The sequence below is a fragment of the Staurois parvus genome, unplaced genomic scaffold (assembly GCF_062004578.1).
Source record: "Staurois parvus isolate SC_StPar_1 unplaced genomic scaffold, SC_StPar_1.0 ptg000272l, whole genome shotgun sequence".
Classification (NCBI taxonomy): domain Eukaryota; kingdom Metazoa; phylum Chordata; class Amphibia; order Anura; family Ranidae; genus Staurois; species Staurois parvus.
This window is the reverse complement of record NW_028318068.1, coordinates 4,521,732-4,538,447: the sequence shown is the minus strand read 5'-3', so window position 1 is coordinate 4,538,447 and position 16,716 is coordinate 4,521,732. Positions and strand designations below refer to the sequence as shown.

Genomic DNA, 16,716 nt, shown 5'->3' with positions numbered 1-16,716 from the left:
TTGGTGGTTGATGGGGAGATTGCACGCCTTACAGTAGTGGTCACCTATACAGACGTCTAAAAAAGATCACTGGTGTCATGCTGCTGGCTCTGCCAAGTGGCATTGGCCCTGGCACTATGCAGGCACCATCAGATGGGAGGTCAGGCAGCCACAGTTTGAGAAAACCCTCATAACCTTGGAAGAACCGAAGGATTCCACAGAACCATAGCTGAGAATGGCTGGCCTAGAGTAATTGCTATGATTATTCTTATAATTATTATTATCATTAATATTATTATATATATTTCAGTTCGATGACACTGTTACACTGTTGCATATCAGCTAAATTCTTGCAAAGCTGACACAGGTGCAGGAAATCACAGCTAGAAGGTAATGCAGAGCCTTGTCGGTGCTATCGCCACACTGTTACATACAGGGATCTCAATGGCCTCATAAACAGCTTTTGATTTTCCCATAAATCTCGGCTACACATTGGATTGCCCATCTGGGGGTTCACTGATACTTAAAACTCAAAGACTCTCCCTGACCCTGCAAAGGGAATTCATACCATTAGCACCATTTATTAAGCACATGTTGTAATTATACCAAATAAAGATATGAGTATTTGTATATTAAAAAAAGAAAAGAAAAGCTCTCATCGGTGATCCTATCTTACAGATGTTCCCTTGTTACACCCCTCTAGCTAACACGCCAATAAATACTCTTCACATCAGCAATGTTAGCACGATGCACAGCAGCACAGTGGGCAGCAATAAAGAACATAAAACAGATGCTGGGACTTGTCACTGTTGATTTATTCAGCAACATGCACCAGTAAACCTAACAGGATTTCAAGGCAAATTGTATAAAATCTCACAACTTGTTACATTTACTTGTTACACATGATGCCCACAGACATATGTGCGTGTATTACAAATAAAGTATTTGACTTGCAAGGAGGAATTTAAGGCCTTTATCAACATAATTAAGCCTGATGCATAGAAGTGTCAGAAGATAGCACTGTTCTGGATCCCTCACAGCAATGGGCTGAGTTTGCCCTGTCATCTCCCAAGCAAGAAAGTGTCTTACGTGCATTCTAAAAATGGAGCAGCGTGTGCCAAATTAATGGACCTCTCTAGGCACTTTTGAAAAATCAGTCTGTGCCAGGGTCCCTCTCTGTACACCAAAAGAGAGTCGGTCTTAATTAGTGCCACTTTCATAAGATACAAACTGACAGCATTTTATTGTGAATTTTGTGCAGGCATTGCTCCACAATGTCAAAGCGGTGAATTGTGGAACTGTAATCAAAGTCCTCCTGCGCTTAGGTGAACCTGTGGCTAAAGCTGCTAACACCTAACCATATACCAATAAAAATGGTCAACCCAAATTGTAAATTGTGGTGCTGCCAGGGGCGGACTGACAACTCATGGGGCCCCCGGGCAATAGGGGATCATGGGGCCCCTGTGTCCTTGCCCAAACCCAAAAAAGCCTATGAAAAAGGTACCAGGGGCATCTCATGGGGCCCCCTACTGACCCCGGGCCATCGGGCAGTGCCCAAGTTTCCAAATTGTCAGTCCGCCCCTGGGTGCTGCACTAATAAACTGTATGTGAACCCCAAATACGTGATATTCAGTGAATGGGTAAACAATATCCCCTTATAAATCAATTAAATCAAAATATGACATATACCCCAAAATATACCTCTACACCACCTCTACTAAGTGAGTACATAAACAAAATATTCCACACATACATACACAATAATGATACACACATATTGAATGCTGTGATGCCGAATGAACTCCTGAACTGCAACACCAGTGAATAAATAAAGTGACATAAACGCATGTACACTTTACATGCCCTGGATAAGCAGGTTGAAAGGAATAATAGTGATCCCACTAGGGGATAAAAATCAAAGTGAATCAGTGAAACCACTCCTTGTGGTAAACATGAGAAAAAAAAAAAGGAAAAGGGGGATCAAAAAGGTAAACGCATGTATATGCTCAAAATGATTTGTGAATCTAAACAATGCCAGTGATCCTACTATGGGATAAATACAGTGGATCCGTGAAACCACAAATGGTGGTAATTGTGAAAGAAAGAGAAAATCAGGCTCACTGCCTGTAAATCATTAACAATCACTTAAATAAACGATAGTGACCCCCTACTGGGGATAAGTGAACACCAAAAAATAGGCTAAATGCCTATAGATACTGACTTGATTTGTAACCCCAAATGGGGGTTCTGTATAAGCGTGAAAATAAGTGACTTCAAACAGTGCTTCACACTTTCCGTATATATCCACAAACATAAATCAACAGTGGATAGTCCACCCACCAACATAAACAAAAACCAAAAACTACAAAAAATATATTGTGTCCTAAAAAGTGAAATAAATAAATACATGTCCAATCTAAAAAAGTGTCCAGAACCATCCAAATGGTGGATGTGTACTGTAGTCCTGTGATCATCAAACTGTGCAACAGGATACTATGAATCCCACTCTAGGTGCAATGGCCCCTCACCTCCATTCGGTGACCCTGCAGGGTTAAAATGCCTTAGACAATCAAATACCACTGGTCTGGAATGCAGACTCCCTCCAACGGATGTCAGGTCCACCACCGTGTCAGTTCCCTCTCTGATGGCCAAGGTCCCGCATACAGCCTCCTCTCAGTGGTCCTAGAAGTGATAGCTCTACATTCGCCCAGAAAGAGAATGTGAAGTGCTCCATAATGTATTAACGTTTAATGACTCAAAATGGATAAAAATGTATCAAATTCCACTCACATTTAACTTGAAATTATAAGCTTTTAGTACCTATCCACATGCTGTGGGTGTACTAATACATTGACCTCAATAGGAGTTCCAAGATGGCGTCTGCCCCGGAAGTTGAGTCAGCACAGCAGAAGTTCTGTCACCATGAGCCCGCATGTTACATCACGATGTCACGTGACTTCATCAGGGCATACCAAGAGGGATTAACACCAGAAAAGTGGAGAGAGGGCAGCTTTATTGAATTACCCTCATTCTGTTTGTTGCCTGTAACTACAAAACTATACTTTTCCTATTCTAACTTGAACAGAAATGAGAATTCGTTGTCCATTTCAGCCAGATTCTCAGATTCCCAGAGAGGTTATAACACATGAGCTAAGACCTGATTGGCTGCTAAGGAAACAGCGTGAAGAATTTCTAAATGTACTTGCTCTGATTGAAGACCAAAACATGGTTTAACCTTAGTCCATTGATCTTCAAACTGTGGCCCACAGGCTGGAATATGCCATTTGTTTGCCTTTATCAGGCTGTTGGGGCACTGCTTCTTCCACTGATGCAAGGCACTATACTTCCCAATGACACCAACAGTGGTGCAATTTTCCTTCTACTGACACCAACAGTGGGGCACTATCCTTCCACTGTCACCAACCATGAGGTACCATTCCTTACACTGACACCAATGATGGGGCATCATTCCTTACACTTACACCAACAGTTGAGCACTATTTCTCCTACTGGCACCAATAATGGGGCAAAATTCTTCCCACTGATACCAACAATGAGGCACTATTCCTCCATTTGACACCAGTAATGGGACACTATTCCTCCTCCTAATAACAACAATGAATCACTATTCCTCCCACTGATGTGAGGCACTATACTTCCCACTGACACCAACAGTGGGGCACTTTTCCTCCTACTGACACTAACAGTGGGGCACTATTCCTTGCACTGTCACCAATCATGAGGTACCATTCCTTACACTGACACCAACAATAAGGTGTCCTTATTTACACTGACACCAATGATAAGGCACCATTCCTTACACTGACACCAACAATGGGGCATTATTCCTCCCATTGACACCAGTGATGGCGCACTATTCCTCCTCCTAATACCAACAATGAGTCACTATCCCTCCCACTGATGTGAGGCACTATACTTCCCAATGACACCAACAGTGGGACACTTTTCCTCCTACTGACACCCACAGTAGGACACTATTCCTTACACTGACACCAACAATACAGTATCATTCCTTACACTGACACCAATGATAAGGCACCATTCCTTACACTGACACCAACAATGGGGCACTATTCCTCCCATTGACACCAGTGATGGGGCACTATTCCTCCTCCTAATACCAACAATGAGTCACTATTCCTCCCACTGATGTGAGGCACTATACTTCCCACTGACACTAATAGTGGGACACTTTTCCTCCTACTGACACCCACAGTAGGACACTATTCCTTGCACCGACACCAACGATGAGGCACCATTCCTTACACTGACACCAACGATGAGGCACCATTCCTTGCACCGACACCAACGATGAGGCACCATTCCTTACACTGACACCAACAATGAGGCATCATTCCTTACACTGACACCAATGATAAGGCACCATTCCTTACACTGACACCAACAATAGGGGTATATTCCACCCACTGACACCAATGATGGGGCATTATTCCACCCATTGACACCAATGATGGGACACTATTCCTCCTTCTATGGACCGCAGGCACTATGTAATTTTTTTACTCCCACTGACCTCTAAGTCTTTTATATTGTCTAGTCCCACTGGCCACAGTCTTTCCCCCAACTAAACTCGGAAGGATAGTAAACTGCCCTTTCTTTAGAAAGTTTGGAAACCCCTGCCTTAGCCCATGGAGGATTAGTGATAATACAGAAAGATGAAACGCCATGGTGGCCAATTTCCCCAAAAAACTGGAGAGTGGAGCAATCAGTCACATTTCTTACAATAATTTTTATTGGGTTTTCTTATTTTGTCAAGAAAAAGAATACAACAGAAATCAAGCAATCTTCAAGAAAGCAGGCTCCATGAAGCACCCCAACCTTCATGCTGCCATCTCACCTATATTAGTGCTGCAAACAATTGTATTTATGCTCCTATACTGTATGTTAGTGTTTCTCAACCTTTTTTCGGTCAAGGAACCCTTTAAAATTATGGACACCCCTGAGGCACCCTCTAAAATTATGGACAGTCTTGAGGCACCCCTTTGTAAAATGGGGTGCCTCCAGACCAGCGTTTTTCAACCACTGTGCCGCGGCACACTAGTGTGCCGTGAGATATTGTCTGTTGTGCCGTGGGAAAAATTGCACTTTCATCCGTAACATGTGGCCTCGGCTCACAAATAGACCAATCATTAGAACAGCAATGAGCAAACTATGGCCCGCGGGCCGTATACGGCCCGGCGGACCTTTTAATCCGGCCCGCGGAGCGTGATACTGTCAGGATGATCTGTCCCCCTCGACGTATCTGCGCATGTGCCGGAGATCGCCGATCGGCTGCTAATGCCTGAAACTGGCATATGCGCAGATACTTCGAGGGGGACAGATCCTCATAGGAGACAGATTTTCATGCTACACCGGAACGGCGAGAGGAACGCGCGGAGCAAAGGTAAGTGAATTGACACAGGGGGGGCTTGGGGACTTAATATGGGGGATGAATTAATATGGGGGATGAATTACTATGGGGGATAAATTACTATGGGGGATGAATTACTATATGGGGGATGAATTACTATGGGGGATGAATTACTATAGGGGGGATGAATTACTATGGGGGATGAATTACTATATGGGGATGAATTACTATATGGGGGATGAATTACTATGGGGGATTATTTACTATATGGGGGATGAATTACTATGGGGGATTATTTACTATATGGGGGATGAATTACTATGGGGGATGAATTACTATGGGGGATGAATTACTATGGGGGATGAATTACTATGGGGGATGAATTACTATATGGGGGATGAATTACTATGGGGGATGAATTACTATGCTTACTATGGGGGAATATTACTATACTTACTATGGATGACACATACACATCATTCATCTACTCTTGGTCCGGCCCCCGGGTCCAATTATAAAATACTTCATTATTTCATAATAAAGTAATTATAAAATAATTTCTTTGTGTTTGATTCCTATTCAAGAGAATTACTTTATATATAGTCAATATAGGCACAGAGGTAAATTTTTTTAACATTTTCTAATGGTGGTGTGCCTCGTGATTTTTTTCATGAAAAAAGTGTGCCTTTGCACAAAAAAGGTTGAAAAACACTGCTCTAGACCACAGGTGTCAAACTGGCGACCCTCCAGCTGTTGCCAAACTACAAGTCCCATGAGGCATTGCAAGATTGACAGTTACAAGCATGACTCCCAAAGGCAGAGGCATGACGGGACTTGTAGTTTTGCAACAGCTGGAGGGCCACCAGTTTGACATCCCTGCTCTAGACTGTCCATAATTTTAAAAGGGCACCCCATTCTAAAATGTGAAAAACTATTCTAATAGCTTTCTATAACGCAGCAACATCCATACATGTAGGACACCCAACATTAGAGGTGATTTATTCTTCCAAAACAAATACACTTTTGCACACTGGTATTGACTAGTATTCCAGTGTTTCTCCTCTCCCTCAGTTTTTATCCATCACTGAGCTAATATGACCCCAGCACTGATGGGGAGGGGCAGGGGAGGGTCAATCTAGGATACTGTGCAGGCAGCTGACATCCTCCTTATCAACTGATGATGTCATTGGTTGCCAGGATGCCGGCAGCTAGGTCGTAATGATGCACAATGAAAACCTGGGGCTTTGTTGTAACTAAAAGGCAGGCTTGTTCCACCTGCTGGCTTATATACAAGTTTTGGGCAATTTTTAGACATTTTGCCAAGGCACCCCTGAAGAAACCTCTAGGCAGCCCAGGGTGAGGAAGGCCGCTGTATGTAACCTAAACCTGCTGTGTTGGCTGGCCTTGGCAGAAGAGTTGATATTGTACTATTTAATTTGGGCAGCACAGTGGTTAAATGGTTAGCATTTCCACCTGGCAGTACTGACTAGTATTCCAGTGTTTCTCCTCTCCCTCAGTTTTTATCCATCACTCAGCTAATATGACCCCAGCACTGATGGAAAGGGGCAGGGGAGGAGCAAACTAGGATACTGTGCAGGCAACCAACATCTTCCTTATCAACGGATGATGTCATTGGTTGCCAGGATGCCGGCGGCTAGAAGGTTGTAATGGTGCACAATGAAAACCTGTGGCTGTTGTAATTAAAAGGCAGGCTTGTTACAACTGCTGGATTGTATCTAAGTTTTGGGCAATTTTTAGACATTTTGCCAAGGCACCCCTGAAGAACCCTCAAGGCAGCCCAGGGTGAGGAAGGCTGCTGTATGTAACCTAAACCGTTATATAATCTGCTGTGTTGGCTGGCCTTGGCAGAAGAGCTGATATTGTACTATTTAATTTGGGCAGCACAGTGGTTAAATGGTTAGCACATCCACCTGGCAGTACTAGGATCATTGGTTCAAATCCCAACCACGGCACCACCTGCCTGGAGTTTGCATGATCTCCCTGTGCCTGCGCGGATTTCCTCTGTATGCTCTGGTTTCCTCCCAAACACATGCTGGTACGTTAATTGAATCCTATCGAAATTGTCCCTAGTATGCGTATGTATGAATGTGAGTTAGGGACCTTAGATTGTACGCCCCTTGAGGGTTAGGGACCTTAGATTGTACACCCCTTGAGGGTTAGGGACCTTAGATTGTACGCCCCTTGAGGGTTAGGGACCTTAGATTGTACGCCCCTTGAGGGTTAGGGACCTTAGATTGTACACCCCTTGAGGGTTAGGGATCTTAGATTGTACACCCCTTGAGGGTTAGGGACCTTAGATTGTACACCCCTTGAGGGTTAGTGGTTGATGTGAATGTACAATATATATGTAAAGTGCTGTGTAAATTGATGGCGCTATACAAGTGCCTGTAATAAATAAATAAGGTGACACTGAAAGAAGTTAAAAACTCCACAGTTCTGAGTAATACACAACTGTTCTGGCATTCCTAAACTTCTTTCATCCAGAGAATTAGAAATGCATTATTCAATCTCCAGCCTTGGAAAGCACAAGCTCCCAAACAGATGCATCTGTGCTAGGCTGCCAAGCAGAGAAAGTTGAATGTTATTCTGCTACCTATAGATAGATTCCTTGTGTGCACCTCCTACAGGATCCTCATACTCATTCCCTTTGCCCTTTTTCTTGGGGGGGGGGGGGGGCAGAGAATGAATGTGCAAAGAATGAAATGCAGCTGCTTCGCCTTGCAGGAACACAAATACTTCATTCAGTTCAGATGGTCAAGCAGCCCCTCTTATAAAGTCAATGGATATTAGATGACATTTGTTAGAAGCGGCTCCTTTCCATCAGGATTCATGGTGTCGGGTGCACAGGCTGTCATAGAGCTCGGTGCGCTGTCCCTTCAGCACCACGCATTGGGGGGACTGGAGCAGAGCTAGGGACCAGGTCTACTGCAGCTGATGGGGATCTGCAGGGTGCGCTGGCACTTTTAGTTCACCAGATTCCACATCAGCACGTCTATATTCCTTTCTGGTAATAACGTTTTTGGTTGTCACCTTCTGCAGCAATGCCAAGTCTGATCCCCTCTATGGAGATTATGAAATCATTGTGCTGGCACTTCGTATCCATGCCCAGCTAGGAACTGGGATGGATGGACACATTGCTGCTACACTTATAGACACTGAAAGCCACCCATTGTCAGCAATGAAAGCACTATACGGAGATATTGTGATTCATCAGTTGCAGTGCAGCTTTAGACCTGAGCATGCTGTGACTTCTAGTCCCATTACAGCTTGGAGAGCCATCCTTGATGGAAAGCATATAGGCTCAGTCTGTGCATCCCTTTGCAGAAAACTCATTACCATTGCACAGCACGTCTACAGCAGAAAGACATTAAACCCTCACTCACCCTTCTACTAGCACAAGCTATCAAACACATCCTGAAACTTCAAGAGAAGCAGGATCTTCCTTACAATAGGGATCTATGGAGACCCCACACTCCCAATAGTAAATCCTGCCATTTATATTCAAAGGCTTAATATATAAAGCATTGCAGACAAGGATAAAGTGCAAATGCAGTTACTGTTGAGAAATGGCAGTTATCTGGCATCCAGCTAAAATGCCATTGGTTGCCATGGATGAATGGACTGTATATCATCACTGATCTTTTTCAAGAAGCACATGTACCTATCTTCTACAGTAAGTCACCACTGTGACCGTGTACCTGCATTGCACAGCAAATCACAGCTGTGGCAACTGTCTATATTGTACAGAAATCTTCAGTGCATAGCAGTGGACCAATCTGTTACAATAATTCACAGCTGTAGAAGGGTACCTGTGAGATTATATATATATATATATATATATACACACACACACACACACACATATATATATATATATACACACACACACACACACACACACACACACACACACACACACACACACACATATATATATATATATATATATATATATATATATATATATATATATATATGCACACATACATACATAGTAGTTTTATGTATATTTATATATATATTTTACACACACACACATATATATATATATATATATATATTTATTTATATATATTACACACATATATATATATATATATATTTATATTTATTTTTTTGTACTACAGATATATATATATTACTGCAGCTATATCTATCTACCTATCTATTAATATATATATATATATATATATATATATATATATATATGTGTGTGTGTAACTACTATATATTACTACAGATATATATATAGTAATGTACCTGTATATTACAGTATTTCTTAGCAGTAGAAGGGTACCTGTATGTTACAGTATTTCTTTGCATTCTTAGCAGTAGAAGGGTGCCTGTCTATTACAGTATTTCTTAGCAGAAGAAAAGTACCTGTATATTACAGTATTTCTTTGCATTCTTAGCAGAAGAAGGGTACCTGTATATTACAGTATTTCTTTGCATTCTTAGCAGAAGAAGGGTACCTGTCTATTACAGTATTTCTTAGTAGAAGAGGGGTACCTGTATGTTACAGTATTTCTTAGCATTCTTAGCAGTAGAAGGGTACCTGTCTATTACAGTATTTCTTAGCAGAAGAATGGTACCTGTATATTACAGTATTTCTTTGCATTCTTAGCAGTAGAAGGGTGCCTGTATATTACAGCATTTCTTAGCAGTAACAGAGTACCTGTATATGTATAGGTTATAGTAATATAGAATTCTAGTCCTACACCTGCATATTACAGCAATTCATAGTAGTAGGGTGCCGGTATATGTTATGAATTTGAATAATTTAAGCAATTCATAATAGGGTACCTACTGTACACATCACAACATTTCATAGTAATAGTAGAGTACCTGTATATTACAGCATTTCATAGTAGTAGAGTACGTTATAGAAATATAGTAGTAGAGTGCCTAGCAATATAGAACTCTAATAGTATGCCTGTATGTGACATAATTTCATATAGTACCTGTATATGGTATAGCAATACGAAACTCTAGTATTGTACTTGTATATTACAGCCCGTCGTACTAGTAGGGTGTCAGTATATGTTATACCATTATAGAACTGTAGTGTATCTGTGTATGGTCAAACAATATAGAACTTTAATAGTATGCCTGTAAATTAGAGCATTTCTTATAGTAGTAAGATACCTATGTATTAGAGCATTTCATAGCAGTAAGAGTACCTGTATGGTATAGAAATATAGAACTCTACTAGAGTATACCTGTATATTACAGCATTTCATAGTATTAGAGTGGTTGTATATGTTTTACAGCAATATAGAACTCGAGTGGTGCTCCTGTATATTACAGCAATTAACGGCTGTAGTAGGACATTTATATATCACAGCAATTCAAAGTTATAGGACACCTGTGTGCAATAGCACCTCCAGCAATTCACAGCTGTAGCATCGTACCTATCTATTACAGTATTTCAGAATTGTATTAGTGCACCTATATATCACAGCAATGTAGAACTGCATTAGGGTGCCTGTCTATATATTACAGAGATCCACGGCTCCAGTACAGTATATGCTACAGCTATTCTTGGCAGTATCAGGGTAACTGAAAGCTACAGCAATTCTCAGCTGCATAAGGTAACTATATGCTACAGCCATTTAAAGCTGTTGTTGGATTAAATATATGCTACAGCAATTTGCATCTGTAAAGGGTTAACTATATGCTACAGCAATGTTAGCAGTTGCAGGGTAGCTAAATGCTACAGCAATTCACAGCTGTGTAGGGTAGCTAAAAGCTACAGTAAGATATAGCTTTATAGGCTAACTCTTTGCTACAGCAATTTGCAGCTCTACAAGGTAACTATATGCTACAGCAATGTTCAGCTCTATAGGGTAACTATATGCTACAGCATTTTAAAGCTGTGTAGGGTAACTAAAAGCGATAGAAAGCTGTAAAAAGGTAACTACAGTATACTCTATAGCAATTTGAAGGTCTATTGGGAAGCTATATGCTAAAGCAATGTAAATCTGTATAGGGTAACTAAAAGCTATAGCAATTTAAAGCTGTATAGGGTAACAATATGCTACATCAATATAAAACTTTATTGGGTAACTATATACTACAGCAACGTACAGCTCTATAGGGTAGCAATATTCTACAGCAATATAGGCTAACTATATGCTACAACTAATATCTCTATAGGGTAACAATATGTTCTATCAATTTCAAGCTCTACAGGCTAACTAAGCTACAGCAACTTATAGCTCTATAGGGTAACTATAAGCTACAGCAATGTAAAGCTATAGTTGGACTCACTGTAAGCTAGAACAATGTAAAGCTATAGTTAAACTCACTATAAGCTACAGCAATGTAAAGCTATAGTTGGACTCACTATAAGCTACAGCAATGTAAAGCTATAGTTGGACTCACTATAAGCTACAGCAATGTAAAGCTATAGTTGGACTCACTATATGCTACAACAATGTAAAGCTATAGGTGGACTCACTGTAAGCTACAGCAATGTAAAGCTATAGGTGGACTCACTGTAACCTACAGCAATGTAAAGCTATAGGTGGACTCACTGTAAGCTACAGCAATGTAAAGCTATAGTTGGGCTCACTATATGCTACAGCAATGTAAAGCTATAGGCAGACTCACTGTAACCTACAGCAATGTAAAGCTATAGGTGGACATATTGTAAACTACAGCAATGTAAAGCTATAGCTGGACTCACTATAAGCTACAGCAATGTAAAGCTATAGGTGGACTCACTGTAAGCTACAGCAATGTAAAGCTATAGTTGGACTCACTGTAAGCTACAGCATTGTAAAGCTATAGCTGGACTCACTGCAAGCTACAGTAATGTAAAGCTATAGCTGGACTCACTGTAAGCTACAGCAATGTAAAGCTATAGCTGGACTCACTGTAAGCTACAGCAATGTAAAGCTATAGCTGGACTCACTGTAAGCTACAGCAATGTAAAGCTATAGGCGGACGCACTGTAAGCTACAGCAATGTAAAGCTATAGCTGGACTCACTGTAAACTACAGCAATGTAAAGCTATAGGTGGACTCACTATACGCTACAGCAATGTAAAGCTATAGTTGGACTCACTATACGCTACAGCAATGTAAAGCTATAGTTGGACTCACTATATGCTACAGCAATGTAAAGCTATAGGCGGACTCACTGTAAGCTACAGCAATGTAAAGCTATAGGTGGACTCACTGTAAGCTACAGCAATGTAAAGCTATAGGTGGACTCACTGTAAGCTACAGCAATGTAAAGCTATAGGTGGACTCACTGTAAGCTACAGCAATGTAAAGCTATAGTTGGACTCACTATATGCTACAGCGATTCGCAGCTGCAGCCGTGTCCATATTTGCTTCAGCAATTCACAGCTGTGGAAGTCCATCTATATGGTACACCCATCCACAGCTGTAGCAATGTATCTACATACTAGAGCAGTTACCAACTGTGACAAAGTGCCTGAAGCCTGGGGATGAGGCTATGGGGGGAGGATGCATAATTTCCTCCAAACATGTGATAATTTACTATATATAATCCATCAAGTCCCATGAAACCTTGAGAGACCAGCTTTAAATAATTCATTGTGTCCTTGCTGCAGGTGCAAGGTTTAGGTTTGCTAATATCTATATGCTTTCCAATGTGATGCTGTACCAGTGCCTGCTACAATACAGCATAGTAAAAAAAAAAAGAAAAAAAAAAGTATATCAAAATGAAAAGGGATAGCTCCTTGGAGGCATGCAAGGGTTACTGTATCCACACAGCAGATAGTAGAAGATGTGACTTACCAGCTTGTGATAGATGTGATCCCAGCAATGTCAAAACCATGACAATTCCCAGCTTTGGCAATGAGTACAATCCAAGGCATCCCTCCATATTTCAACATGCACCTCTGAAGGCTGGTACCCTGAGCCCTGGCACCTTCATGCAGAACTCAGTGTTAGGTTAGACTGGAGCTTGTCGTAGTAGCAGGCAAAGTTAATGCAACCCAATACAGCACAATCCAATAGATCCAACTCACTCAAAAGCTCAAGAAGGGAAGCTGCAGGCTCTACAGTAACCATCCAAAAAAAATCATAAGATGCTAAATATATCCCAAAATCCTGGAGAGAATTAAATCCTTGGGGCAGGTCATCTATGTAGTTAGTTCCATGTTGAGCATTAAAAAAAAGAAAAAAAAAAGAAAAAGCCAAAAAAAGCCAAAATACAAAATAGAAAAAATCCCAGGTTCCTTTATTTTCTTGGGAGAGCAGGTTCAAAAATAGGCATTCACTTGTTAGCAGAGAGGTCCAGCAGCAGTGTATGTGAGCTCAGAGTCTGATGTGTGTGTGTGTGTATCCATTGATCAGGAGATGTGGAGGGGTTAGAAATGAAAATGTGGAAATGGGAAGGGAGATTGAGGAACAGGATTCTAATGAGGATTGCAGGGAAGAAAAAGGACAGATTTAGCAATGCACAGGCTTTGTTCAGTGCCACTGTGTGTCCGAAAGGATAAGCAGGAGCGCCCTCTATGGGTGGACACCTGGAAGTGTCTCAGAGTTGGCAGGTACTGTATTTCTGGAAGTTTGACTTGGCATTTTAGTATAGGGTGTGCTTAATGTGACACTAAACTATAGTATTCTTTTCTATTCTATTCTATTCAGGTATGTATTCTAAAATCGTCTGTCTTCTTCTGCATCAACTGTTGGTTGTTGTGTAAATGGAGATTTTCTATTTACGTTTTTCATTAGCAGAACAAAATGGACTATGTAACAAAAAAAAATTATTATATTTATTTATTGCAGGTACTTATATAACGCCGTCAATTTACACAGCGCTTTACATATATATTGTACATTCACATCAGTCTCTGACCCTCAAGGGACGTACAATCTAAGGTCCCTAACTCACATTCATACGTACAGGGGCGGACTGACAACTCATGGGGCCCCCGGGCAATAGGGGATCATGGGGCCCCTGTGTCCTTGCCCAAACTCAAAAAAGCCTATGAAAAAGGTACCAGGGGCATCTCATGGGGCCCCCTACTGACCCCGGGCCCTCGGGCAGTGCCGGCATTTCCAAATGGTCAGTCCGCCCCTGCATACGTACACATACTAGGAACCAGGGGTGGACTGACCATTTGGAAACTCGGGCACTGCCCGAGGGCCCCGGGGTCAGTAGGGGGCCCCATGAGATGCCCCTGGTACCTTTTTCATAGGCTTTTTTGAGTTTGGGCAAGGACACAGGGGCCCCATGATCCCCTATTGCCCAGGGGCCCCATGAGTTGTCAGTCCACCCCTGCTAGGAACAATTTAGACAGGAGCCAGTGAACCTACCAGCATGTCTTTGGAGTGTGGGAGTAAACCAGAGTAACAGGAGGAAACCCACGCAGGCACAGGGAGAACATGCAAACTCCAGGCAGGTGGCGCTGTGGTTGGGATTGGAACCAACGACCCGAGTACTGCCAGGTGGAAGTGCTAACCATTTAGCCACTGTGCTGCCCGTGTCCATTACTCTCAACCTCTTCCAAAATCTCCAAATTCCCTTTTTTGCTGCTGTGATCTGACATCCCATTAGAGGTTGTCTGCATTTGTTATATATTGTGCCTTTGTGATATAAATGGTTCTGTTCACAAGCCTGTTATTATTATTAATTTATTTATTTCAGGTACTTATATAGCACCATCAATTTACGCAGCACTTTACATATATATTGTACATTCACATCAGTCCCTAACCCTCAAGGGGCGTACAATCTAAGGTCCCTAACCCTCAAGGGGTGTACAATCGAAGGTCCCTAACCCTCAAGGGGTGTACAATCTAAGGTTCCTAACCCTCAAGGGGTGTACAATCTAAGGTCCCTAACTCACATTCATACATACACATACTAGGGACAATTTAGACAGGAGCCAATTAACCTACCAGCATGTCTTTGGAGTGTGGGCGGAAACCCACGCAGGCACAGGGAGAACATGCAAAGTCCATGCAGGTGGTGTTGTGGTTGGAATTCGAAATGGCGACCCTAGTACTGCCAGGCAGAAGTGCTAACCACTTAGCCACTATGCTGCCCATTATTATTATTAATTTAACCAGCCTTGAGCTCTGGAAGGTTTTACCCCCTTTCATGACCACTTTTGTGCTGTTCACTACTATTTAATATTTATTTATTTCAGGTACTTCTATAGCACCATCAATTTACACAGCACTTTACATATATATATTGTACATTCACATCAGTCCCTAACCCCCAAGGGGCGTACAATCTAAGGTCCCTAACTTACATTCATACATACACATACTAGAGACAATTTTGACAGGAGCCAATTAACCTACCAGCATGTCTTTGGAGTGTGGGAGAAAACCGGAGTACCCGGAGGAAACCCACACAGTCACAGGAAGAACATGCAAACTCCAGGCAGGTGGTGCCGGGGTTGGGATTCGAACCAGGAACCCAAGCACTGCCAGACAAAAGTGCTAACCATTTAGCCACTGTGCTGCCCATGCTACCTTAACTGGCAATTTCTCAGTCATGCAACACCATACTATTTAATTTTCTTGACGCAATTGCCCTGTCATGCAACACTGTACACAAATGAAATTCTGAATTTTTTTTTTTTACACAAATAGAGCTTTCTTTTGGTGGAGTTTAAACACCGTTTTTTTTTATTATAACAAAGAAAAAAATACCAAAATGTTATTATATAAACGAAAAAAGTTATAAAACATATGCAATAAAATCAAATGTCTTCACAAATTTAGGCCAAAATGTATTATGCTACATGTTTTTTATGAAAACCAAACTGCGTTTTTGGAGACACTATACTATTGGGGACACTAGTATAGTTTCAATCGTGATCACAATACTGATCTGCATGATCAGCAACATATAGTGGGAGTAGTGTGATAGTGTGGAGGGCAATCTGGCGCTAACTGACCCTGGCTGGGAAGGACACTAGCTGACCAACTGACACTGACATGGCTAGTGACACTAATACAGTAATCAGTAATAATACTGTACACTGTATGCTGCACTAATGAAACTGCCTGGGAAAGGGTTAACATCAAGAGGCATTAAAGGGGTTAACTGTATGTTTAACAAATGTAATGTGTGTAATATGTGTGGCTTTTACACACAGATCTGGCTGCCTTTTTCTTCCTGCATTTCAGTGAGAAGAAACAGCCTGACCGCTCTTCTGTGTACGCAGAGTTTTGTGTGTTTGTAAACATAGAGCCTTGTGCTGTGATTGGCCACAGTCAATCAGCAGGTTTCAGTCAAAATGCTTGTCCAAAAACCAGGAAGTTTACCGCAACGCATGGGCATTAGTGATGGGTCGAACATCCCCCTGTTTGGTTCGCGGTCGAACA

At 41.7% G+C, this 16,716-nt stretch overlaps 1 protein-coding gene across 2 annotated transcripts in view; it reads right to left on the bottom strand.

Moving 5' to 3' along the window:
• DCC (DCC netrin 1 receptor) overlaps positions 1–13,776 on the bottom strand; it is a 1,041,949-nt gene extending 1,028,173 nt beyond the window's left edge. For both annotated transcript variants that reach the window (XM_089681618.1, XM_089681619.1), the window contains exon 1: positions 13,162–13,776. In XM_089681618.1, the coding sequence (XP_089537744.1) occupies positions 13,162–13,249 (88 nt within the window). In that variant the 5' untranslated portion in view covers positions 13,250–13,776. The remainder of the gene's footprint in view (positions 1–13,161) is intronic.
• Between the last annotated feature and the right edge of the window lie 2,940 nt (positions 13,777–16,716).